Genomic DNA, 25,892 nt, shown 5'->3' with positions numbered 1-25,892 from the left:
TGTATAATCGGTAACTCGCTTTTATTTTTCATACCTCCTTTTTTTAACTATCATTTACCAGTTAAATACTACAAATATTCCCAGATGATTAGCATCGTGTGTGGTCAAAAATTGATATACCTTCATTTCTGCTCAAGACAAGTTTTCTCATTTTGTTATTGAATAGATAGTATAGATATCTGATAGGTTTAACGGAATTTCGAAAAAAAAACATATGAATCATTGAGGAGTCATTGAAACATAAATATGTTTCAATTTATGAAAAAATGAACTCACGTGCATTTCTGAAAAAGAAAACACAGAAAGTGTTTTTTACTATCAGTTGCAACAGACCGAATGGCAACAATGATTCACACGTTCATGATCACCTCTCTTGCTCTTTTTCCTCTCTTTGGAAAACTGTCACTTTTCTTCTAGAAAGGATAAAACTTGAGGCGAAAACATCAATATCGTCATGATAGGGCATATACATACATACTACGTGTCTAAGTTTTTATGTTTTCCGCGTTCGTTTTCACCAGATTATTTTCTTAATCTCATCATCTTTCGTCTTTTTCATTTGTTCACCGAAATATGTTACAGTATTCATTGTTAATGATATTACCTAAAATGCGATGAACTGGGACACTCTGAAAGGCGTGCTGAAAACGAGACGTTTGACAAAACGTACCATCCCAGCGTATATACACCGTAAGTTTAATTTCAGTTTCAGTTACTTAGAATATATTTTATAATAGAATAGAGAAACATGAAAAAAAATAACAAAATCTCTGAGTGTTTACATATGACAGTATGAGCAACGTTAGATTTCACAATAACAGTTGACGTCCGTGAGGTAAAATAATTTTTGACGAGTTGAAACCTAATCGAATAAAAAATTTATTGAAGTGCACACCCTTTTTTGTAATCACTTCCGATAGAGCAAATGTTAACAGGCATTAGTCATTCTTTGATAGTCTATAGGAAGGAACGGAAAGTTTTATCAGTCAAACACCAATGAAGTTATGCAACAGTTTTTACGTTCTTTCATGTTAACGAGCAAGTAGATTGTCTTCAATTTTTTTAAATCACGCTGGAAATTCAAACATTCCGGCTATTTGAATCGTTTTGAATTGTTTTTTTAGAACGGAGTCGACTGATGAATAATCCATGTTTTCTTACTTTTTTCTTTATTTCCAATATCCTAACCAATCAGTGCGAACTGAAAAATATGAACGCAATTCTCAAGGGGAATTCTGACTCCAGTGCGGCCAACGCAAAGCACGCAAAGATCCAAGATGCCTCCGTTTTCTTTCTTCCTCCTCCTCCTCCTTCGTCTTCTTCTTTTTTCTTTTTTTTTTGCCCATTTATCTGCCGCCCGCCTTCTAGTAGATCTGAGTCAAAAATTTTTGCTTTCCTGAAACGGGTGCCATCTTATCTGTTGGTTTTTCAAATTTCGTCACAAAGAAAAACAAGCGGCACACTAATATTGAAAACCGAACTATATTATTCCCTTTTACCATTATTATGCCTAAATCATGCCTCACGAAAGTAAGATGACATCTGTTGTGTCCCGTCTGCTTCATGCACTCGGAAAGTCTCACGATCATGAGGAGCCTGAAATTCCACCTAATCCAGACAGTCTTTTGGTGTATGTCTGTAAATTGGGTAAGTGTTCTTTATATAAAAATGGACTTTGTGTTTTTGTGGTTTGAATCCCATAAGGATGAAGATGCAGTATGTAGGCAGCTGAAAAAAAAACGGATGTCAAAGCGGATATCTAACTTTTTATATGAAAAAAGTTCCACTTGTTATCTCGTTCGGCATTGAGCTTCTGTCTTTTCTTTTCGCTTTTTTGAAACGTTTCAAGATGGAAATGTAGATATCCGGATGGAAGGCTTGTCACTAAAAATAACTTTTTGACGATGGACTTTTGAAAAGATTAGATGCACTTACATTTAGATAGTTACGAAATACTGAAACAGCCGAGGGAAACTAAATCGGTAGAAGTTTGATGCTACAGTATCCCAAAGTTCTATTACCAATATCAAACTATTTAACTTTCTAATTTGAAAAGTTGTCTTTTTTTCTAAATCTACTAATCCTTGAAAATTCGTAAAACCAAATATAGAGCCCAAAAAATTCACAAAGAAATCTTTAGCGAATCAGCTCAAATCGAATTGTTTGTGAAGCACAAGCCATTTTTGTCGTCTTCTCGGTTGTGCAAGTTTGCCGCTCAAATAATTCGGTTGGGGTCGCCCGATAACGGGCTATTGCACCAAAACGTGTGTATATCTGTTAGTGTCTCAGAACGTTCTTGTGTTTCAAACCAACAATTCGTTTTCATGGAAGCAATTTTTGTTTGCCTCTTCTTTTCTGCTTCCATTTTTTGGCTAAGAATGTGCCGAGTCACGGAAAAAACAGATATGCATACAACACACCCCTTCTTCCGACATGTTTCCCTTTTTCACAAAATCACAAGCAGACATTGACCGAATGGAAGAAAAATAGAGAAAACTAGAGATTCGAGATTCGAAATTGCAACACAATACCAAGAGCACAATTCAAAACCCTAATTGCTCCATAGCAAGAAGTCACACAATTTTTGGTTTTCGGAGAGAACTGGGATCGAATAGCCAACTGATTGTTAGTTGTTTTTCAGAGAAATGCTGAGGGTAGAGAGGGTCAACAAAAATATAGTGGATGGACACTAAAGGTCATCTAGAATTGAAACTAACTGGAATTTGTTTCAGCAACGTCGCGTAGTGATTCTACCTCGTCAACACAATCAGCCACAGCCGGATTCATTTTAAATGAAGAACCAATCACCTTGTTCCGACTCGAACTCGAACGACTACAGTACATTCTTCATTTTCCTGAAGAAGTTGCTTTCCAGCTTTCTTCTACCGAATATCAACTTTTCTACTCGATCCAGCCTATGGACTATGTCCGTTACGTTAGCTGCGACCTCACTTCTGTTCCAGTATCAGAAAATCCAAGTCCAGTGCGAAATCTTGTGAAGAGACTTTCTGAGGTATCATCATGGATAACTCATGTGATTGTCAGCCAACCAACTCATGATGACCGAAAAGTCGCTTTGACAGCTATTTTGAGAATTGTTGAAACATGTTGGAACATTGGAAATTTTAATGCTGCTGTGGAAGTTCTGATGGGACTAAAGAGTGAGAAGTTGAGACCATTCTGGCTATCTTTGAGACAAGAGGAAAAGTCACAATTCGACTCGGTATGAAGTTTAACATTACATTTTCAATTACTGTAATAGTTTTCAGCTATGCGAAACACTGCTACCTGCCAATCAAGCTCTCCCATCCCAAGCGTACATCAATGCAGTCCAAAGAGCTCTTCGAATGCCTCAATCTCGTGTCATTCCATTTTTCGGAATCTTTTTACGTGATCTCTATGCCATTGTCAATGACTTGCCAAATATTGTTGTGATTGGACAGGAAGGAGAAACACAGAAACTTGAATTCATGAGTGATCCAAATGGAGAAGACCATTTCTCATCGAGAATTGGAGTCGGTGGATTGTTGAATGCCGATAAGATCAATTTGGTGGCTATTGGTATGAAAAAATGTTGCATAATGTTTGTTTAAAATACGTTTATTTTTTAGTTCTTGACAATTTGGAGCTGTTCCATCGTCACAGTCGAACCATGATCAAGTTATTAGAAGACCAAGCAATAGCAACTACTCAAATTCCACAAAATGAGCGTGAACAGAAAGAAAAAGAAGCTAAAAGTGAGTGAACATTTTATGAGCTCCATAGTCTATTCCATAAGTTTACAAACCAACTGTGTTCATTTCTCAGAACTCATTTCAGCCTACGAACCAGTGCAAGTGGTCCGTGGATCATCTCATGGAGTGGCTCTTATCCCTCTTGATACTCTGACCTTTGATCTTGACGTAATTCAACGTCTTCAACACGGAACAACCGTCATCCACTATGAACCAGATTCAGGCCGAAGCAATTTATGTCTGCTTCGTCTAGATCCCAGCTGTGGACAAATCAATTGGCATAAGATTTCATACTCAGTAAACAAGGACCCCAAGGAAAAAGTGAGATTTCTTTACTTTTAGATTTTGGACGAAAAAAAGAGAAAAAAGTTGAGGAGGAAGCGAAAAAGAGGAAGAGGGAGATTGATGACTAGCGGAGATAAACCTATAATTTTCAGGACGTGCTTGCCAAAGTTTCGGTTTCAAATCTTCAACCACTTGATTCCGGAAGAGGTTCAGCTTCTCCAATGCCATCTGGAAGAACTCCGGGAACTGGAGGAGTTGGTGTAGAAGAGGGAGAACTCAAGTTGAGTGTTGTGAAGGGAGTGGAACTTGTTGATAGTTATGATATTGACATTGAGGTGAGAGACTACAAATGAAATGATGAAACAATCGAGAAAACTTATTTTAGGCTATTTACCGGCGTCATTCCGTAGAAGAAATGTCAGTTCCGGTCAGTTGTTGGAAAGTCAGTCATGGTCAATTGCTCTCTGATAATGAATTTATCTACTTCCTGGCTCCTCAACAAATTGCTCAATTCTGGACAAACGGGTTACAATCTGTAGGGAATTTAAAAAAATAGTCCAGGTCACAACAATGTTTTTAGGTGGTTCGAAGTCTCCAAGGTCAACAGAAATATCCAGATCGTCGTATGTTGTGGATCAAGAACGTGTATCTTTCATTATACGAAATCACTGGAGAAGCCAACTGTGGACCACGACCATTCGAAGCACTTCAGGCATTTGGTGGGCGGGTTGAGCGTTGGAAAGGCTTTGGTTTGTTTTTTTGTTTTGGTGACAGTTCGCGCTTTGCAGCCCAAGTGAGAAAAAAAACCATAAAGTGTTATCTATGTTATTTTTGTTTCGCTTTTTTCTCCCCTCTCTCTCTCCATGCTTCCAACCTGTACGCACGTGTCTTTTATTTTTTGGTGTGCTCGCAGTGAAATAATATTTGAGGAGAGGTTAGATGAACATCATAATCATAAAAACTGTGCTTCTCGTTATTGCCGTGAACTCTATCGGCCGCCCACTTTTAGGTTTTTCGATCACCGTATCAACATTCAACACTGTGTTATAAAGCGCTTCCTGATCACTTTATTATGCAAAATGTTTCGGTAACCCTCACTCTTTTAGGGCTGAGTCAAACGAATACAAGTGCTACACGACCCAATGACTCGTCGTTATCCAGTGAGCCCGGAGGTGCAAAGAGCAGGTACGTTCTGTTGGAAATTGCGGGAAGTAGTCAAGTTTATGGTATTAGCATATACTCTCTAACTGAAGATCCGGTCCTCAGTAGGGGTCTTATATGCATTATTTTATGACTACGGTAATGACATCATAGATTATGATATTTCAGGCTGAAAAATCTGAAAAATGCAATGCAAAAGAAACTCCGTGGTGCATCTCGTGAAGGTAGCAGATCTCAATCCCCTCAACCACATTCCCCACTTGTCCGACCACCATCCATCAAATCTCAAATATCATCTCAATCCGGTCCACCTGGTCCAAACTCACCAGGATACTTATTGAAACCACGTGGTGAACCAGCTAATAGTGATGCAGGAGATCTGGATAGTATCTACACTCCAAGGTCAAGAACTCCAACTAGCAGTTCCTATGGAGGTGAGTGTCATTGGCAATTTGGAGGAAAATGTACATTTTTGAAAACAATTATGTTCATTTTATGATTTTTTAATGTTGCAACTCTTATCAAAGGTGTGATTTTATGATTTTATGACGCTGAACATTTAGGCCGCTCTGTTGGAGGAAGATCTTGTAAGTCATGGAGATCGCGAGGCGGAGAGACTCCAAATTCCGGATCCATTAGCAGTTCCGGTCAAATGTCGATTCAAGTTTCTGGTTTGAGTGGTCCTTCCGGCAAAGAGTTTCAAGAGAAGCCATTGACTCTTGTTGAGTTTGCTGAACTATTCCGATTGTTCAACACAAGAATGAGAAAAGATTTGAGGTGAGATAGTTTTATAGAATAGTTTGGTCTGGAGAAGTCCAACAACCAAAACATTACTTTTGTTATTATTTATCTAGTTTTTTCTAGTGTCGATATTTTTGACTTCATCAAAAATTTATGTTTCAGAGACGTGTTCAATGATGTCTTATCCACTGCCACAACCCCTCAACATTGTCCAAAACGAGAACGTGATCGTCACAGCCCGAGAATGCAGTCAAGATTGGCGAGTGTGTCGAATTCGTACAATGCCGACTTCCTGTCGAATGGTGAGAGAGATAATGGACGTCTGATTGCATCTGAACTTTCCCTTTTAGACTTCCTGACAAAGAACACTGCGGTCACTTCACATCATATCAGTGAGAAGCAAAACAAGATATACAATGCTCTTGCACTTGCCAGTGTCAACAGGTTTGAGTGTTGATTATGAATAATTATGGGATTACTTCACTCATCGTCACGAGATTTTTTCTCAGAAATTCCTCTCAAGCCACCAATTACTCTTATATCTTACCGTAAACTTCACCAAAGAACAAGCGATTTTGTCATGAGAAAAAATAAGTTGTAACAAAAGACACTTGCAAAAAAAAACAGACATAGACCACATCTCAGGTTTTATTCATTGAAAATGAAGTGGTGACGTAGGAAAAAAAGAAAATGAAGGTGAAAAAAAGAAGGAGAAGTTTTTCTTATATATTTGTTCCAAGGAGAGAGCCTCCTAGAATGTAACTTTGAGCAATTTACATATAAATTATTCATGTGTGCGTCGAGTCAGTCACAATAAGTGAATTTCCCCTATCAAAAGTCACAAAATAAAAAATAACATAAAAAATTATTTTAAATAAAAATATTGTTCAATAACTGAAGATTAGTAAAAATTTTTGTTCAATTACACGTAGAGTCAATTTTGCGGGACAGCTTTCAAAACCAGAAGGCTCTCACGCCCGCATTTTTCTTTATAGCTAAAGTTTACAAATATAAATATTCTCGTTATAAATGGAATGACCATGAAACCAATTCTGGAGAATAATCTATTTCAGCATGGGTGGACTTATGGATACATCACGATCGTCGATGCTCACTCCGCAAATGCTGCGCGCGTTTGTCAACACTCATCAGATGGAGCAGATTGACGAGCAAACGGCGATAAAGTTGATTCAGGTGAGGAGGCCTACTCAACTTCCGTGTTTGGTAAAACATCGTATCGGTTTATTGAAGGAAAATACATCATCAGTTTAGTTCTAAACATGAGAATCCCGTTGAGAGTGGTATGAACCATCCCTTACAATTTGTTAGTTGGAGATAATGGAAGGGAATGGATAGTGAGAATAAGAGGGAAGATTAGATATATAGTTATTGAATGGAACAGCAGGCATCCCGTCGCGCACTTTCTTTGCTGATTCGTTCTTGTTGCTCGTCAACTTCAGCCGCGAATGAAACCTGAAGAACTTCGGTTAATTTTGAATTTGGAAGACAATCTTAAAATCTAAAACCTAAACCCCCAAACCTTTTGGTTCCTAAAAAAAGACACAAAAAGAAAAAGAGCGAAAAGAAGAAGAACCAATTTGGATGGGGCATGCCCAACAATTTTCATTTTGATGGCGCTTCTCTCTTCTATTCGAGCCAATGCCCCCACCCATCAAACCCGAAGACGCCTTCAGACCCGAATTTTTGAAAAAGCAAAACACAACTCACTTTTTTGGGCATTGTTGGAGTGGACTGAACGTCTGGGTGTTGAAGGGTTGTCATTGAGGATTTGTTCGTTGGCTCAACGGCTCCATATACCTCCACGTCTTGGTTTTTAGTCCACGTGGTGCTCGGTCGAACGTCGTCCTCTTCGGTCGCCGGTCGTGGCATCGCAATATAGAATGGAGTGAAAAGAGATAGAGCAGAGGAGAAGAGGGGGCGTGGCTTCGAGCAGCACCTTTCTTGTGGAGACCGCCTCAGTTCCTTTTTTCTCTTTCCTTCTTTTTTCTTGAGGACTGAGAAATGACAGAGAGAAAACGGAGATGTCCGGTTGGGATGAAGGGTGTTCTGAAACAGATGACGGTTAACATATATACTTATGGTTGAAGGAGAAATAGAATAAGAGAAATAAATATTGGGAGAATGAATTTTGAGACTGAAAAACAAAGGTATCCTGCAATTTTAAGACACGTCAGCATGGAAATTGCATTTTCATCTAAATTATGTTCTAATGTTCTTCCCATTATTGCTCATTTTTCGAAAAGTCTCTGCATTGATGCAACAAAAAAGAGCAAAAAACGACTGAATAAGAAGAAAGGCATCCAGATTTTATGATTGAATATGGAAGAATAGACTTGACAACTGAAGTTTACATGACGACTTCAAGCACCGCGCTTAGCAACAAATACGGATGACCACGTGGGAGGAAAAAGAAAAAGAGACACCTCACGTCAACATCATATACGGAAAAGAAATGCTCCACGGGTTAAACCGATTGATTTTTTCCTACTTTTAATTACCGGAGGTGTCTTCGAGTAATAGTCTGATGAGATTTGGGAGGATAAACATATAAAAAGAATAGTGGAAGAGAACCTGAGAAGAGCATAGAAAAGTAATTATATGAAGTAGAAGAGGGTTGGACTTTTTGTATAAAACATTGAATAATTTACTAATGCCTCCCGTTGTTTTCAATTGCCTTTCTTAAAATAAGTTCATGGGATACTAAAATAAAGAATAGGAAAAAGAAGTATGAAAAGTGAAAAAATAAAATAGAAAACCACAACTCCACATATGATTATGTGTCCTTTTGATTTCTCTTCCACCTCTTCATCCTCCAGACTCTCTCAACTCTTTGTTGTCCCCATACAACATCTAATTTGTGAAATTTCTCATCGTACGTCTACTAGTAGAGTAAAATTCCCACAATCTCCAAAATCTAGAACAACATTAGCTTTTCTCCACTTGGCCGCAGATCGAAAAAAGGGAGGAAATCTTGTCAAGAAAGAAACTGAAAGCTTTCAGCAGACACGCCGCCTCTTTAGCCGCGGGGTGACGTCCTCCAGGGAATCACATCCGCTCTGTTTTATTTTAATTTATGAGGCCGTGTTGAACCAACTTTGAAATTTTTATACCCCGTCTTCTTGCAAGTGAACTTTTGTCTTTGGATTTTTTCAGCTACCAGAGTTCATTGAAATTGAGTACCGAAATACTCTGACAACTGATGACACAAAAAATATAGAAAAATTGGTTAGAACTGAATGTAAACAAATTTTCAGGATCATGAACCGGATGCTACATGCCGCCAGAAAAATCAAATGTCATTTGAGGGATTCACAAGATTCCTTTGCGATCCTGTCAATTTTGCATTTGTTCCGGAAACAATTGAACAAGATGAGGAGGATCTACGATATCCGTTATCTCACTACTACATCAACTCAAGTCACAACACCTATTTGACGGGACACCAGTTGAAGGGACCTAGCAGTTCGGAGATGTACAGACAAGTGAGTCAGAGGAAACTATGTGACATTGACATACACACCTAGACAATAGATTATTTCCTTCTGGGAGGAACATGAAAAACAACAAATTAAACAGACAAATTAAAAACATTAATAGAATGAGTGAGGTTTCACACTAAAGTTCCTATTGTGTTTAGGTTAGACATCACTTTTCACAAAAGTGCAACTTTACTATGCCAAGGAATTGAAAAAGGAAATTATCTCATTTCCAGGATTATTTTGAAAGTTTTGATGGTGTGACTTTGAAAGTTTTTTGGTGTCTAACTTAAATGATTTCAAATTTTCTTTTGAAACAAAAACAAGTAATACGAGTTTTTACACAAAATGAGAGCAAAGATCGATTTAAAAAAAAATTCAGAATCTATATCCTGCATAGAAATAGAAACCTGATACTTGACTCTCCTCAGTAAGAAAAATTCAGCCCCAACAAAAAAACTCGAAAAAGGTAAGTAGTCAGTATATGCGACTGGAAGAAAACATAGTGGACGTCTTCTTCTTTCCTTTACACTAACAAACAAATATACGGGAGTTAGTCAAGACTGACAAGGAAAAACGGAAAGGCGGGTCATCAGGATGTGTTGGCACAAGGACACTGCTTCTCCATGAGCAGGAACCGCTCATTTCAGCAGCACCGCAACGCAGGGAGGGTGTGCGCAAGTGTTTCAATGTGCATGCATTTTGGCTTTCGAAGGCAAAAACGTTTTTTTTCGGTCGCACTCGCCTCTTTGGCACCGACGCAAACGCACACAACACCCAAACACTCTCACACCGGGAGGACTCGAACCCGTTAGTATTACTGAAGATGGAAGACGTGAAGTCGGGTTTGAATTTTTTATTAGCTAATATAAAACTCTTCGACTCGTTCATTTAAGATTCGGAAAGTCGCATGAAACCTTTTTGTGGACTGGAAACGAAAAAATATAACTTTTCTCAAATTTAAAAAAAAAAAAAATTTCTGCAAATTAAATCTCACGGTTCTCATACTCTAAATTTGTTTCTTCAAAAACTTATCGTGAGAAAAAGTTATTTTCAATTCATAAAATCTGAGATCATATTCTGCAAAAAAAGTTTTCTCCCAGGACAATAATAACATCCACCTACACAGATATAGACACCAAGAACATCGCTGTACTTGTTCAGAGACAGAATCCAAAGTTTGAAAACAAAACGTTCAGGTTCTTCTCACCGGATGCCGTTGTGTTGAGCTAGATTGTTGGGATGGAGATGATGGATTACCACTTATCTATCACGGACATACTTTGGTCAGCAAGATCGGATTCCGTCAAGTTGTGGAGATAATCAAGAAGTCCGCGTTCATCACATCGGATCTTCCTGTGATTCTCTCTATTGAAAACCATTGTTCCCTACAACAACAAGCAAAAATGGCACAGATGTTCAAAACAGTTCTTGGAGATTTGTTGGTGTCTAATTTCTTGTTTGAAGCAGATTTTTCGGATTCTCCACGTCTTCCATGCCCACTGCAGATGAAGAACAAAATCTTGATCAAGAATAAGAAGATGATTGGTAAAAAGAGTGAATCGAATTTGGAAAATTGATTTGAATTTTCAGTGGATCCACCAACACCGCTACCAATGATTGACCGTGGAGCTATTCAACGTGGAGAGACTCAATTGACACTCCATAGAAAGCAGAGCAAAAACTCTTATGAGAGCAGGTAAGTGTTTAGCCTTTGTGAGATTAAAATTACTTCAGTTTACTTACAAATTCTAATCCGATTTCAGCAACTCAAACTCCATCTTCAGATCTAGGTACTAACAATACTAGACTATATAGACTAGATACATTTTTACTTCCTCAGTTACACTCTATCAACTATTTCTTTGTTTCTAACTTCTTGTAGAAGCGGTTTGGTTCATTTTTATCATACCTTCGAATCCTATCAAAAACAACCGAGAATGCTACTTTCATTAGTTTTCTGCATGTATCCTTTATTCTTGGCTTGAAACTAATCATTTTCAGCACGGTGGATGAAGTGGAAGATGATGATCTCGATGAGTTCTTGGATGATGAAGAAAACGAGGAAGATGACCAGGAGGAGGTTCCAGTGCGAAGTGAGAAGGAAGACAGTCCAAAAACATCAAAACGTGCGGAGAAATCAGCGAGAAACATCAAACAACAGGACTCATTATGCAGTGATCATTCGGTGGAGCAGGCAAAACCTTCGACTAGTAAAAGCACATCGAAAGTAAATTTTATAATGAGATAATTGACAAAGATCAAGTTTTTTATAGGCTAATGAGGGGAAGACGGAAGATGAAGTACTTTACGCGCAACTTGCTCAAAATGCGATCCGAAACCAACAACCAAGAAAGAACAACACTGGAGTCCAGATAGCACCGGAGTTGTCAGATATTGTCATTTACATGCAAGCAACCAAGTTTAAAGTGGGATTCGTCCAAACGTATAGACAACCAGAACATATATTATTTTCAGGGTTTTCCGCCAGTTGACGGAATTCAATCTCCACGGATAACCGAAGAACAACCAGCATCCGCTAGTTTGTCGTTTTCGTCTAGAGCAAGAACGCCATCAAATCTTCTGAACACTCCAGCTCCTCCTCGACGACAGAGAAGTAGCACACAGTTGAGTCAAGAGTTAGCAGTTGAATTTTTGCCAAGTGGCAGACCTAATGCAACTGCAACATGCTATCAAGTCACATCATTGAATGAGAATGCTGCTAAGAAACTGATGAAACGACATCCAGCCAAATGTATTTCTTATACCCGGGATCATGTAAGTTCACACCATTTAGGAAGTAAGACAACATTATCCTTTTTCAGCTCATCCGCACGTATCCAAGTGCCAAGCACTACGACTCTTCCAATTTCAATCCAATCAATTGTTGGGCTCATGGAATGCAAATGGTTGCTCTCAACTTCCAAACACCAGATGTCATCATGGCTGTAAACCAAGCGATGTTCGAACAATCAGGAAATTGTGGATACCAACTAAAACCTCGTTGTCTTTGGGATGAATCTCATCTTCTATATAACAAATTTTTACCGCTATCCAAAGATATCGCTGGACATTCTGCACTGCTTCTCAACTTGACAGTAAGTGTCTCAACAAGAAATATCAAGAATCTTTGTTTTCAGATCATATCCGGACAACACGTATATCCCAATACTCATTATGCTAGTTTATATGTTGAGATTGAAGTAATTGGAATACATAACGACTGTGTTCGTGAGAAGTCGAAAGTGGTTCAGAGAAATTCTGTGAATCCAATTTGGAACCACACTACTCAACTGAGAATCGCTTGTGTTGACTTGGCATTCCTCCGAATTGCAGTCTGTGACAGTGGTCAAAACGGACGAGTAGTTGCTCACCGAGTTGTACCTGTCAAATGCATTCGACCCGGCTTCCGACACCTCCCACTCAGAACCCCAACAAATCTTCCAATTGACAATGCAATGGTCTTTTTGAGGTACCTATTGAAAGCACGAGAGATAATAGCTTTAATTAACACTATGCATCAGTTTCAGATCAACTCAAAAAGTTGAAATAAAAACCCGAAATGATTAGCTTATTGTAAAAATAACACTTATCTTTTAATCACACGTGCACTACAGCTTATTGGTTTATAGTTATGTCAAAATATTACACTATAACATTTATCATCATTAACGGAATGCAGTTTTTATCTATTTTCAAAGTTTGCTTGCCATAATTTCGATATTGTTTCGTAATTTGTACATTTATTTCAGGACAAGATTCGAGCAAGAAGAACATATTTATCTTCATGACGATGACTCCAATGCTTATTTCAACTTGGAGCACACTCTTGCTTATCGGACTGATTTGGTACACTCTACAATCTTAGCACGTTTACAGTAGATTCTTTTGTTTTTAGACTCCCCACCTTTCACCCACGCCAATTTTGAAAAAACAAATATTCGTTCTTCGCATCACCGGCGCATTCGCTGATGAGACAGCAATCACTGTGCACAGCGAATCGGGCAGTACGGTAAAAACGGTGATGCAGCAAGCACTTCTAAATGCTGGAAAGAATGCGGATCAAGTGGAAGAATATCTGCTGTTTGAGGAGTCTCTGCCAGCACCTTCTGGAGAAGATCCAATTGAACCACGGGTATGTCACGTAGATTAGATTTAGCTGTTTGACATTAGAACCTTTTTATTCGCAATTTCAAAGAAAATACATCAAATCATAATTTATAGAAACCGAAATTCATCAACGTTTATTTTTCTAGGTACTACCGCTAAATGTGCCAATTATGGACGCCGTCGCTTGTTGGAACGGCTCAATGCGTCGATTCGTATTGCGCAAGAAAGGCAGTGTGAGTTATGAAGAAAAGCGTCGTCAGCGCAAAACTAGCAAATCGTCACGTAAACTCAACTGGGCGGCCACATTCGACGCGTCCACACTGTCAGCAAATGTCTGATTTCAATACTGACAACACTGACCCACTGCCACTATTATCACACATTCTGTTACTTATTATGAACCGCTTCGTCAACCTGCTAATATTGTAACTCTTTTTTCACCTATCCATCCATTTACCCACCAATTATCCCTTTTTTTTCTTTTTTTTCTTTGAAATAGCAGACTTGTCACGCCTTCAAAACGCCGGATCCTGTTGGAGAAAGGGGCCATAGGTGAGATCTCTCGACTGACACGACTGATGAACGACGCAGCAAAAGGAATGGCTGTGACAGAAAATTTATAGTGGCTTCTGTGTGTTTTACGATAGGAACAATGTGTTAAGAATGTTGGCCCCACTGAAAATGTCGCTTTGCATGATTTGGAAATCCGGACTTATATTGGTCCGGATGCTTTGGCATTGAATACACCAACGCTTTGTTATCCAGTTTTCAGTTTGTTGAAAAAATAGAGAATCGGATTTGATATTTTAAAGTCTGAATATTAAAAATCTAACAGTTTGGAGTGATGAATTTTTTTCAGTTATTTATTTAAAAATAATCTTATTAGTTTCAGGACCCGTCGTCAAGAGCTTGGATAGCTTCAATTATCAAATCCGGAACCAGTGGTAGCTCTACGTCAGTTTCACCCAGTCCATTGACCAAAGACGGACATGTAAAAAGTGCCTCCAGTAACCAACTTCATGGACGATCATTGGACACTGACGCTTTCGGAGAGCACCTCGAAGTGACAGAAGGCAAGTGTAAGGATAATAATGGACGGTGTGACAATTAAAAACAACAATATATTGGTTTAGGGTTGAATCCTCGAGCGAGATCAATGGGCGACACATTCCTGGTCTGTGTTCACAATGTGAGTGAAGATCAACCATATGCAATTCTTCGGGCAGGAATCAATAGCACTGCTGCAGATATCATTCGACAGGTACCTCAGCAGTAGAGTCTCTGACCCAACTTGCTCTGTTTCAGGTTTTTGTCAAGGCTCGCCGTCCTAATGTCGATGATGCCGAATATGTGCTGATTGAAGAAACCGGTGACGAGAATAAGAAAGATCAAGGTCAATCTAAACTTCAAGCATTCTCATTGGCGCGAAAAAGGAGCAATGATCGTAGGCCATTATATCGTTTACTTCTATCGTTTTTCGTCTTTTTTGCTTATGCCACAGATCTTTTGCACTTTTAGCGCACGTTATTTCAGTAGTTAGACTGTTAAACTTTATAGTTACACTGTTTTGGTGGTTGGAAATTATTTGAAGAAATTATAACTCATTCGGAAACAACATTTTCCAACCACCCAACCAACTTATTATAAAAACTATATCAAGATATTCCAGTTACTCCAAAATATCCGACAAGCCGTGTTCTCGGTCCTAATGAAAACGTGTGGAAAGCGCAATCAAGATGGAAGACGACAGGCAGATTTGTGCTGGAAAATCGCAAGGACACAGTGCACGCTACACTCGAAAAAGTGAGATCATTTATATCAAAACTGGAAGCTGCAAAAGCGAGCATGGATCCCAGACACGAGTGATACAATGCACATTTTTCCTGTTTGGTACCCAAACTTATTTCAATTCACTGTCAACTTCTATTTCTATCAACTTCCAAGTCTCAATTGACTGCTATCACTCTATCCTATACATTTTGTTCAACAAAAATTCCGCATGTTTGACTGCATAATCGTGTGTATTACTATTTCAAAAGGAACAATTATCGTTATATATAATGTATAGCAAATATGATGCACCTATGATTCTGAAAGATTTCTTTCATTGCTAATAATATTCTTATTGCCACTAACATGTCTCAATAAATATGAAATGGGTCTTTTAACTTCACATTACCGATTTCCCGACATCCCATGTACCGCCATCAATTTTCAACCCAAGTTAACTTGCTCATCTACATAAAATATTAATTCTACAGGAGTTTCTGGATATGGCTAAACTACTTCGTGAAGGTATACCTAAGAAAGAAGAGCCTTATTACATGATCTATTATGCTGGATTACCTGGAGAAGATATATAGAAACATTGTGTTGTAGCTGTGATTGGGACACTTCTAAATATAATTTTACGGTTCTCTTTCTGATCTTTTCTATCTTTTTGTTTTTTATGGTATTATTCACAGGATATGTTGTTCTATTGTTTTGTTTGTAATGTATTCTTGAGATGAAATGCACAACGCACTTATACGGTTTTAATTAATAATTTTTTTCAGTTGCCAAAGTTTTCTTATTGTTTATACTAACCAATTATCGTTATTACATATATCTATATAACTCCAAGTGCATCTGGTTATTGTTGAAGTTTTCTCTATCCTATATCACCAGTTTGGGCACCAGCAATGTATAGTATGCGTTTTAGGGTAGACGTGTGGAAAGCACAACTTCTTCCTCCACCACAACCACGCGCAAAATAAGTTTATCCAGCGTTCGCTCAATCGGTCTTCCACGTAAATTCTCCAAGTTTGGCAAGTCGTTAACAATGGATGCTGGTCCGAAATGATGTGTAACCAAGTGGGCACTTCCAACATGATCTCCCATTATTAATTTGTTAACTTTTCATTTTCATCTCCTCTAACATTTTTCCTTTCCCATGTATAGTATTTCTTATTTGCTTTCCCCAAATCTTAATTTCCTAGTTTTTTTGCCAAATTTCAACACTTTATAATTTGTTGTGAACTTTTCCGATTTGCAATAATATTTTTCTCATTTTTAATCAAACATTTTTGCTACTGTGTACATTCAAATAAAGAAGTCATGATTTTTCAACCGATCTCCATAACTTCCGTACAGGAGTTTTTTTGCGTGGTTTGAATGATGAGCAGGTGGACAAACAGAAGTCTATTGTCTTCCCAAATATGGGCAGCACCGTGATTCATTTATTTTGTATTGAATTTGGACAATGAAGCAAGCCCTCGTCTGCTTCCTGATTTATATTGTGGTTGCACAGTAAGTTTCTAACAAGACGTCAAAAACTTTCTAAAGTTGAGATCGAAAAAATTGGAACTTGAAGATCAGTTGTTTTATGTACCTAACTACATATCTAAATAATATATAGGCAAATCCCTCTATTCAGAAGCCAGATCCACATTGCAAACGACAACTATTTCCTAGAGAAACAGCGATTGAAACGCGCGGGTGAGTTTTTCTCTTTTCATAGTTTTTGTTCGGTTTTATTCCTGCGTATGATCATGCATTTGACTTTCTTATCATCATCTGTGACTTGATTGATACAACAGACCCACCAAAGCTTTCTCCAGTGTCTTCATTCCTTCCTGAGTATGGTCTTTAGTCGCAGCTTGATCTTTTTATAGCTGAAACTACTACTACGTGCGCAAATGGTATGACCACCGCAACACGGAACATTTTTCTTCAATCTGTCGCCAAGGGAAATGTAATGACCTGAGTGATAAAAAATTGATAAAACGTTTTACAAAATTCAGACATGGGATTGTACTTTGGAAACAAAAGCTCAGGCTGTCATTAAAGAGTGTCTGGCAGATAACGGAGGAGTGACCGATGGAACTCTGAAACTTAGCTTCCCAGTTACTGGAACAACAACACCAGAGGCTATTATTCAACAGTTTCAAACTGCATTGCAACTTGCTTCCAGTAACTCAAATACCAAGGCAGCGGTGAGGAAATATACTCATTCTTCTAGTCAAACATTAATTTTGTTTTGCAGGGAGCGGAATCCATGGGATGTTCATATGCGAAGTGTGAGCAAAGAGTGGATGTTCTTTGTCTTTACAGGTAAAAAATAGATCTGGTGATGGGTTTCAAACAATCACTCCATTTCAGTCGTTCCACTACTGCCCTTCCACTTCCGTAATCATTCTTCAATCGTGTTGACTCCATTTTCAGTTTTTTGTGTCCTTGATTCAATCAAATTCAGTTTAAAATCAATTCGAATAAAGTTCACTTATCAAATCAAGTCAAATCTATGTGACATCTTACGGTTCCAGAACACTATTTCAATGGTTTTGTCTGTCCGTCACCTGGAAACAAAATTGATGATCTGATCGAAATCACGAGAAAAGTGAAAACAAGATTTTTTGTCGTTGACTTCCTGTCACCCCACTATTCTCTTGTAGGCCGATTTTACGTTGCCAGACAACGCCGACAAATTTGCATGGCATTGACAACTGTGAAAAAGTGGTTTATTGTGGCGAAGAGAAGACGTGAATGGAAAGAAACATAACAAACATATAAAGGCGCTTCATAAAAAGAGGGAAACTACCGATTGTATTATGTCACCACCAATTTTAGGTTTCACTTTTGCGGTTTCTAACACTTCTCAACAATATGACCTCTTCAACCACTGCTACAGGTACTGTTTTGAACGAATTAGCATAAAATTGAAAAGAGAAGCGACGCCCTTTTAGAACAAAAGACAAGTGTCTTAGGCTATCAAAACTAATAAATTATTACAGTAATTGTGTACTGTCTGATATATAGTATAGTCATTGTACTAGTCGGTGGAAGCTTCCAAACTTTAATGTCGACCCGACTTTTGAACTTTCTTTCTTATTTTGTTCTCAATTTCTCATTTCATTATATCACTCAATTGAAGTACTTTCCCTTTCACTTTTTCTCTGTTATGTTTCAAATTTGATTTTGATTTTGAAGTCGCATCAACAGTTCCTAGACGGTTTCTTTGGTTTCTTCTTTTCTTTTTTCAGGAGTGTAGAGTGTACGTACGTAGAAAACTGGTAACCTGTGGGCGGAGCCTGTCTCTTGACTTCTCATCACAAAATAAATTTCAGAGGCGTACGCGTCGAGTTGGTGGTGGATTCAGAATCAGAAGACCCGATATGCTCTTTGTCTGCTGATGACTATTATGAACGTAGCCCTGTTTGCTGTGACCCTTTTTTGTATTTTCTATTTTGTGCAGGTGAATTTAGTTCAAATTTCAGATTCCCTAATTTTGGGAATTCCAGGCTCTGGATGTGGAAGGTAGTGGTGATGATAACCTTATTGAACAGAGTGTGTGGAATACTGTGGATGATAAGGTAGTAGAAGCTCTAGGCGGCTTGGATGACGGTAAGTGTAATTATCTTTTAAAGATGCGTGACCAATGCGTTCCCCGCTTTTAGAACTTTTAACCGAACATGTGTGTAACGATTCAACGATCACTCAGCTACAGCAGGAGATCATCTTGACAACACATAACGAATTACGAAGATCACTGGCTTATGGGAAGCAAAGAAACAAAAGAGGTCTCATGAACAGTGCGAGAAATATGTATAAACTGGTTAGTTAGACTATTTCAAATAACATTATCTTTGAAAAGTGGTTCAGCAGAGGGTTACGGTAGTTTTCAATTGACTTGTCAGTAGATTTAGAAACCATGCAACTACTTAAACTGAAATTTCAGGATTGGGATTGTGAACTAGCTGCCATTGCTGCCAATTGGTCAGCTTCTTGCCCACAGCACTTCATGCCTCAATCGGTACTTGGTTCAAACGCTCAACTTTTTAAGCGGTGACTAGTTCCCATGGCTATTCTTATTATTATTATTGGTTATTTATTTTCAGATTCTATTTCTATTTCGATGGACATGATTCTACTGTACATATGAGAAACGCTATGAAATATTGGTGGCAGCAAGGAGAAGAGAGAGGAAATGAGGACCATAAAAACAGATTCTATGCAAGACGAAACTACTTTGGTTGGGCAAATGTACGAGAATAGAAAACGAAAATTCCTACATACAATAGAACTTTCAGATGGCGAAAGGAAAAACCTATCGTGTTGGATGTTCATATATTTTGTGCCCGGATTCGGAGTCAGCTTTGTTCACCTGCTTGTATAATGAAAAGTATTCAGAAAACTAGAAAAAGATCATATAACCTACATTTTTTCAGAGCTCAATGTGAGAAAGAAATGATCTATGAAAATGGAAAACCATGCTGTGAAGACAAAGATTGTTTCACCTATCCAGGTTCCAAATGCCTTGTACCTGAAGGATTATGTCAAGCACCTCAGATGACCAAGGATACTGGAGACAGTATGCAGTGTAACAACCCACAAGTTTCAGATGTCACTAGAAACTTTACACTGGAACAGCATAACTTTTATAGGTATACCCAGCTAGACTATCCTCAAACAAATGTACCAAATTTGCAGATCTCGACTTGCAAAGGGATTTGAATGGAACGGTGAAACAAACAGCTCTCAACCAAAAGCAAGTCAGATGATCAAAATGGAATACGACTGTATGTTAGAACGATTTGCTCAGAACTGGGCAAACAAATGTGTTTTTGCCCATTCTTCTCATTACGAAAGACCGAATCAGGGACAAAATCTGTATATGAGTTCTTTTGCGAATCCCGATCCTCGAAGCCTTATACATACGGTATATCAGTTTTCCACTTTTTTGTCCCATTGATCTACTATCACTATCAATCAAAAAACTTCTTAAGGCAGTCGAGAAATGGTGGCAAGAATTGGAGGAGTTCGGCACTCCAATTGATAACGTATTGACGCCCGAACTATGGGATTTGAAAGGGAAAGCGATTGGACATTACACTCAGGTTTGTGATACGGACAGTCAATTTGATAAGATAGTAATAGTAGTTTAGATGGCATGGGATCGTACTTACCGTCTCGGTTGTGGAATTGCGAACTGCCCGAAAATGTCATATGTGGTTTGTCACTATGGACCAGCGTAAGTGAAACTTGATATCTGATGACGTCATAATAAAATTTTTTCAGTGGGAATAGAAAGAACAATAAAATCTACGAAATTGGAGATCCGTGTGAAATTGACGATGATTGTCCGATTGGAACAGACTGTGAAAAGACAACTTCTTTATGTGTGATCTCAAAATAATTGTGAAACGAATTAATTGTAAAATAATAATTGTATGTGAAATTTGAATAGTAGTCAATATCAGTGTTGAAAGCTTAATAAAGATCTGATAGAAGTATAATTGATAAACAATACAAACATTGTGAAAGAGAAATTAGATATAAACTGAAAGGGGCGCGGGATGCGAAGGAAATCATTTTCTGAGACATGGATCTTCGACGTATTCGTGACGGGCTTCAAGGGATCTGCTGATGGATTGGCTCTGAAATATAATAATGTGTGGTGGGAAACAGAAATATTAAGAAACAGGGAAGTCAAATATGCCATTGAGGAGCAGAAACCCCAGCAAGAGAAATGAGTCAAAGTCATTGTTGTTTTTGAAAAGAAACGCAAAACCAAAACTATGACATACCATCATCCACAGGTTTTGAGTTAATCCGAAATTTCCAATTTTTAAACTAGATCCACATTGGAATAATTAAAAGTACAACTACATACCTGTGTAAGAACTGGATAATGAACGCATGGGTCTTTCTTCTCAACTTTCTCCGATGATGACACAATTCTTCCCTTTTCTTCTTCTTCCCTTCTTTTTAATTCCTCTTCTCTACGTTTCAATGCTTCTTGTCTTTCTTGTTCCCTTCGATGATATTCTTCCATTCTTCTCTTATGCTCTTCTTCTTGTTCCTTTCTTCTTTGTTCTTGAAGTTTAGCCTCTTCCTCCCTCTTCCTCTCCTCTTCAGCTCTACGTTCGTTCTCCAATCTTCGTTCTGAATCATCTTGTTTATTTGATTATATTTCTTTTTACAGTTGTTGCCTACCTTCTTCTCTACGTTCCAACTCGATTCGTTGTTGCTCTTCTTCCTGTCTTCTGGTTTCTTCAATTCGTTTCTTCTCTTCCTCAATACGACGGATTTCTTCCAAGCGGAGAGACTCTTCTTGAAGCCTTCGGATCTCGTCAAGTCGCTTTTGTTCTTCTAGAAAAAGTTTGAAACTTTTAAAGCTCACAAAAGTTCAGGCTACCTTCCAATCTCAGACGTTCTTCTTCCAATCTCTTCTCTTCATCTGACACTTCATGCACAACAGGCTCCTCAGTCTCTTGAGTTTCCTCAACAACATCGGCGACTTCGTCATCACCTTCCGTTGGCTCAACAACTGGTTCTTCAATTTCAGCTGGAACTTCCTCATCTGTAGGGAGGATAGTTTCATGAGTCTTGGTTTCAAAGATAGTCTGAAAACCATTACATTGTGGAATTAACTTTCAATACTGTCATACCTTCTCATAGAATCTTTTGTATTGAACATAGATTGGAATGCATTGTCGGATTCGTTCATCAATGTTGGTCTCAACATATATTCTCTTTTCGTATTTTTGAACAGGAGCATCTGGAAACTTGTATTTTTTGAAGTTTTATGCTTACAAAACCAACCAGCAGTTAGAAGTTCAATGTCACCCATATGGTACACATGTTTTGCTTTTGGACCTTCAGTGATGTACTCGATTGGGATCATTTTAGAAAAGACTCTCTGAAATATGAAGTTTCAGAATTCCACATATATTTTGTAAACTTACTTTCTCATTTAGGCCTTCATAACCACAGTTGTGCTCGATGAAGACGTATGGCTCAATTGTGGTGAACTGAAAAATTTTAATCAGAAAGACTCTGTACACATAAAATACCTCTTCAGTGGCTCCTTTGACACAAAACACACCACGGTGGTCAGCGATTACCGATCCAAGCAGGTCATCACTATCGAACACTGAATAGGATTGAGATTGAAAAAAATGGAGAACAATGTAAAATATGGCTTCTGTTGAATTACTGAGAGGGTAAATGCAACAAAAACAGATTACAACATATCTGATGTCGTTTTTTGATTTTCAATATAATAACTCATAGTTTAAAAATATTTTACCTGAGTCTTCATCATAGAGTTGGACAAATGTTCCAGGTTGCCTATGGCCACGACAGTTGACTATTCCTTTCACAGTCACAGCTTGTTGTACTGCTCCAACTTCTGAGAACAAGAAAAAAGCTAACAGAAGCTTAAGAATTTTCGGCATCATGAGAACGGATGGAAGCACGAATGGCACTGTTCCAGACTCAAAGGAGCGGGAGGAGAGAGAGAAAAGGAGGAGCAAGACGATGACTAATTTTCGTATACCGTTGTTTTGTTTTGCCTACCGAATTGCGACATTTTCAATATTGAGGCTTTTGAGACAAGAATACTGTACGACTTTTGTTTTTGTTTCGTAGCTTTTTGGGAAATGCAAGAGGGAATATCGATGCTGAATCATACGATTTCGTATAGATTTGTATGGTTATGATGAAATAAAGAGCTGAGAAAATGACAAAGCAACAATACAAACTGTCTATAGCAGGGAATATGAACGAAAAAAAAATTGGGAAAAGATGGATCAAAAATGGTTTTGAGAAAAAAAGTAATATTCCTATGAGCATGAAAAGTTTTGAGGGTTATAAAGAAAACTACATCTGCACAGGTTAAAATGATAATTACAAATAAACACTTTCATTAGATATATTTTGATGCATTGACAGTTGTTGAATGATAACAATCTATAACAAAGCACACTCTTCATTTTCGAGGAGATAAAGTAATCGCTTTTGCAAAAAAAGAAGTAATGGTTGAGTTGCAAAAAGTTGAACAATATATGAACTGTATTAATATGAAATAAATCAAATTTAAAAAAAAACAAATTGTGCCATGATCTATTTTTATTCTACATTTTATTATTCAAAATTCGAGAGCCAGCAAACAGAACCTGGAAATTCAAATACATGATATCCCTGTTATTCTTAGTTTTTCAGAATTGCAGGTGGAACCACTACTCTTCTTCTTGAAAAATCACAATTCCCAGCATTTACAGTGTTTTTATCTAAAAACTAATTGATTTGGTTTTTGTTCCCCCGTCAATGGACCTAATGAAATAATTTTTGTTTGAACTAGGTCCCTCGAAGCTTTCAGTGCACCATTTTCATCCAGAGTTCTTCTTTATTGCGCCGAGTACTGCAGATTTTATTTTTCCGTGCAATGACATTATGAAACTATCGTTTTGTAAGGATGAAAGTCAAATATATGTTTCCGTTTTTCTACAATAAAACTGCAAAACTAAAAAGTTCAAATATCACATTTACCGACAATCTACTTTAATGTTTCGTATACGGTAACTAATAGCTACAGTAATCAAAACAATAATATGGACACCGTTTGTAACCGTTCTATACTGCACGGGATAGAATCAATCCTCTGTATCGCCCAAACTTCAATATGGTCCAAGTAGAAACAGTTTTTTTTTCTCAAACTCAATCCACATTGGTTTTTTGCCTGTATGTAGCTTTTTCATCATATAACTCTTTTTTCTTCCCTTTACCACGTATGTTGCTTACATCGACGTTAAACATTGAAAAGAAAAGCCAAACTTCGAGAATCAGTTTTCCTCGACAATAAAAATGAGGCCTGGGAACAGAAACTCTTACAAAGTCGATATGCATTGAAAAGGAAGGCAGTCGAGAGGGCGGCCATACAGTTTGAATCCCAAAAAATGCATATTTTTTCACTTTTGCCACGACCATTCCACCTCCATACATTGATTTTATGTGTCGTTTTGTTTCCTTTCTCAGTTCAGTTTTCCTTCTATTTTCCGACACGTGTCAGAATCGTTTTCCCTAGTTTATCTTTACAGGAGTCAAGATGTGCTCGTCGTTGACTCAATTGGTGTTTGGGGTCGTGATGCTCGGAGCAATAGCGCTCACTCTTGGGGCCACATTCTCAAACAGTAAGTGTATCTGGAGAATGTGACACGTTGCCTTGATTGATATCTTTTCAGAGTGGAGAACTGTGGAAGCTGGACTCTTGGAAGCCTACGAGAATATCCAAACTAATCATACGGAACGGTTGACTGGAATTCTCCCTTTCTTCTGCGAGAACGAGGCCGCCGGATGTGCTGCTTTCTGGAAGGTAGTTTCCTTTTTCTTTTCTCTCAAAACATTCATTTCCAGGAGATGAAACCCTATGAGAAAATCGTCGCTATCTGTATGATAGCCGCCCTCGTTCTTGAGATTGTCGCTTTTGTCTGGAACTTTCTCACCTCGTAAGATAGACAAATCAAAATTGATGTTTGATTTCTAATCTTCAGATGCACTTGCTGTTTCAAGAAATATCTCCTCCATCCCCTCTCCCCACTCTCCTTCCTCATCACCCTTCTCTTGACAATTGCTATTGGAGTCTTTTACTACTATAGTGACGAAGTCAAGAGTGAGAAATATCCGATGCGATACACTACAAAATATAGTCATCGTTTTTCAGATGATGTAAACATCCAACAGCTCTTCGACTCGGATGCAAAGGATTTGAATATAAATGTGAGGATTAAGACGTCATGCCGTTGTGACTGAACACAATAACAAGATCAGCACTCAAAATTCTTTTCAGATTGGATCGGCTTTCTGGATGGCTGTCGGTGCCTGGTGTCTTGCTGTGATTGATACAATCCTCGCTTCCTTTGCTATTTTCTTCGCTGAACATGGTGTTTAGAGTGGTAAGATGGAATGTCACGTGGATGATAATGATAATGTTGAACAATGTTTATTCATAAATACTGTTTTTATAAATTCTTCTGCAGTTTAAAGACACAAAAAAGCACTCATGACGGAATTTGAAAGTGCAGGGCGAAACTATAACGAATTAATAGAACCGATGTATTTACAAAAGATTGATACAAAAAAGTGGAAGGCAAATATGGAAAACTGAAAATACCCAGAAAAAACATTTATTTAAAACACTTGACTGGCTGTAGACACTGAGAAAGTATTCTAGTGTTGAGAAGAAGATCAGTGGAAAATGTTTAAAAACCCGACAGATGAAACTAGAACCTAACGTCGGCTCCCTTTTAAAAGATTGATGAAATTCTTGGTAGCCGAAGCATAAAATCACGTTTTATAAAATTAATTTTTAAAATAACCATAAAACCGCAGGAAATTATGAAGAAATAGTGAAAGAAAAACTAAAAAGGAAAAAAACCAAAAGGAAATGACCAGAACGGGCGAATAGAGTCTCGGAATGTGTAAAGAAACCAGAGGGCCGACTAAATGATGTATGGATGACTGTTTAATTCGAAGTCTTCGGTGATTGGCTGGATGTCGATGGCCCCATATCGTCAGTGTATACCTGGAAATATTTGGTTATAAA

General features: G+C 38.0%; 7 protein-coding genes across 7 annotated transcripts; 5 read left to right on the top strand and 2 right to left on the bottom strand.

Annotated features, from left to right (window-relative positions):
- Positions 1-1,535: 1,535 nt before the first annotated feature.
- On the top strand, positions 1,536-15,891 carry GCK72_023645 (uncharacterized protein; the record flags this gene model as incomplete). The annotated part of the gene is made up of 30 exons (XM_053735490.1): positions 1,536-1,647; positions 2,733-3,223; positions 3,270-3,561; positions 3,612-3,737; positions 3,820-4,055; positions 4,172-4,354; positions 4,405-4,554; positions 4,600-4,768; positions 5,126-5,204; positions 5,349-5,614; positions 5,744-5,957; positions 6,084-6,223; positions 6,272-6,365; positions 6,995-7,115; positions 9,197-9,424; positions 10,618-10,966; positions 11,012-11,117; positions 11,423-11,648; positions 11,695-11,847; positions 11,897-12,196; positions 12,244-12,516; positions 12,559-12,890; positions 13,171-13,267; positions 13,317-13,553; positions 13,675-13,761; positions 14,421-14,601; positions 14,662-14,789; positions 14,834-14,921; positions 15,198-15,331; positions 15,790-15,891. 30 exons carry the CDS (start codon positions 1,536-1,538, stop codon positions 15,889-15,891), a joined length of 5,694 nt encoding a protein of 1,897 aa, XP_053579056.1.
- GCK72_023646 (uncharacterized protein) lies at positions 7,308-7,811 on the bottom strand (the record flags this gene model as incomplete). Its single annotated transcript, XM_053735491.1, has 2 exons — positions 7,308-7,394; positions 7,650-7,811. 2 exons carry the CDS (start codon positions 7,809-7,811, stop codon positions 7,308-7,310), a joined length of 249 nt encoding a protein of 82 aa, XP_053579057.1.
- An 878-nt stretch (positions 15,892-16,769) lies between the features above and the next one.
- Positions 16,770-17,699, top strand: GCK72_023644 (uncharacterized protein; the record flags this gene model as incomplete). The annotated part of the gene is made up of 6 exons (XM_003109707.2): positions 16,770-16,816; positions 16,944-17,005; positions 17,182-17,261; positions 17,311-17,502; positions 17,553-17,620; positions 17,669-17,699. The coding sequence occupies 6 exons, from the start codon at positions 16,770-16,772 to the stop codon at positions 17,697-17,699; spliced, it is 480 nt and encodes a 159-aa protein (XP_003109755.2).
- Positions 17,700-18,172: 473 nt separating this feature from the next.
- On the top strand, positions 18,173-20,702 carry GCK72_023643 (uncharacterized protein; the record flags this gene model as incomplete). Its single annotated transcript, XM_003109593.2, has 12 exons — positions 18,173-18,197; positions 18,634-18,761; positions 18,808-18,910; positions 18,964-19,121; positions 19,245-19,351; positions 19,405-19,549; positions 19,597-19,688; positions 19,735-19,950; positions 19,997-20,225; positions 20,293-20,403; positions 20,452-20,537; positions 20,585-20,702. The coding sequence occupies 12 exons, from the start codon at positions 18,173-18,175 to the stop codon at positions 20,700-20,702; spliced, it is 1,518 nt and encodes a 505-aa protein (XP_003109641.2).
- A 160-nt stretch (positions 20,703-20,862) lies between these two features.
- Positions 20,863-21,673, top strand: GCK72_023642 (uncharacterized protein; the record flags this gene model as incomplete). Its single annotated transcript, XM_053735489.1, has 2 exons — positions 20,863-20,958; positions 21,425-21,673. The coding sequence occupies 2 exons, from the start codon at positions 20,863-20,865 to the stop codon at positions 21,671-21,673; spliced, it is 345 nt and encodes a 114-aa protein (XP_053579055.1).
- Positions 20,875-22,749, bottom strand: GCK72_023641 (uncharacterized protein; the record flags this gene model as incomplete). The annotated part of the gene is made up of 9 exons (XM_003109426.2): positions 20,875-20,943; positions 21,180-21,451; positions 21,503-21,658; positions 21,705-21,912; positions 21,958-22,067; positions 22,112-22,208; positions 22,255-22,320; positions 22,363-22,442; positions 22,599-22,749. The coding sequence occupies 9 exons, from the start codon at positions 22,747-22,749 to the stop codon at positions 20,875-20,877; spliced, it is 1,209 nt and encodes a 402-aa protein (XP_003109474.2).
- A 1,646-nt stretch (positions 22,750-24,395) lies between these two features.
- Positions 24,396-25,238, top strand: GCK72_023640 (uncharacterized protein; the record flags this gene model as incomplete). The annotated part of the gene is made up of 6 exons (XM_053735488.1): positions 24,396-24,480; positions 24,532-24,662; positions 24,707-24,795; positions 24,841-24,959; positions 25,011-25,066; positions 25,137-25,238. 6 exons carry the CDS (start codon positions 24,396-24,398, stop codon positions 25,236-25,238), a joined length of 582 nt encoding a protein of 193 aa, XP_053579054.1.
- Positions 25,239-25,892: the final 654 nt, after the last annotated feature.

The sequence above is a fragment of the Caenorhabditis remanei genome, chromosome X (assembly GCF_010183535.1).
Source record: "Caenorhabditis remanei strain PX506 chromosome X, whole genome shotgun sequence".
In the NCBI taxonomy this organism is placed as follows: domain Eukaryota; kingdom Metazoa; phylum Nematoda; class Chromadorea; order Rhabditida; family Rhabditidae; genus Caenorhabditis; species Caenorhabditis remanei.
Note: the sequence above shows the minus strand (reverse complement) of the source record. Positions and strands in the feature narration are given on the sequence as shown.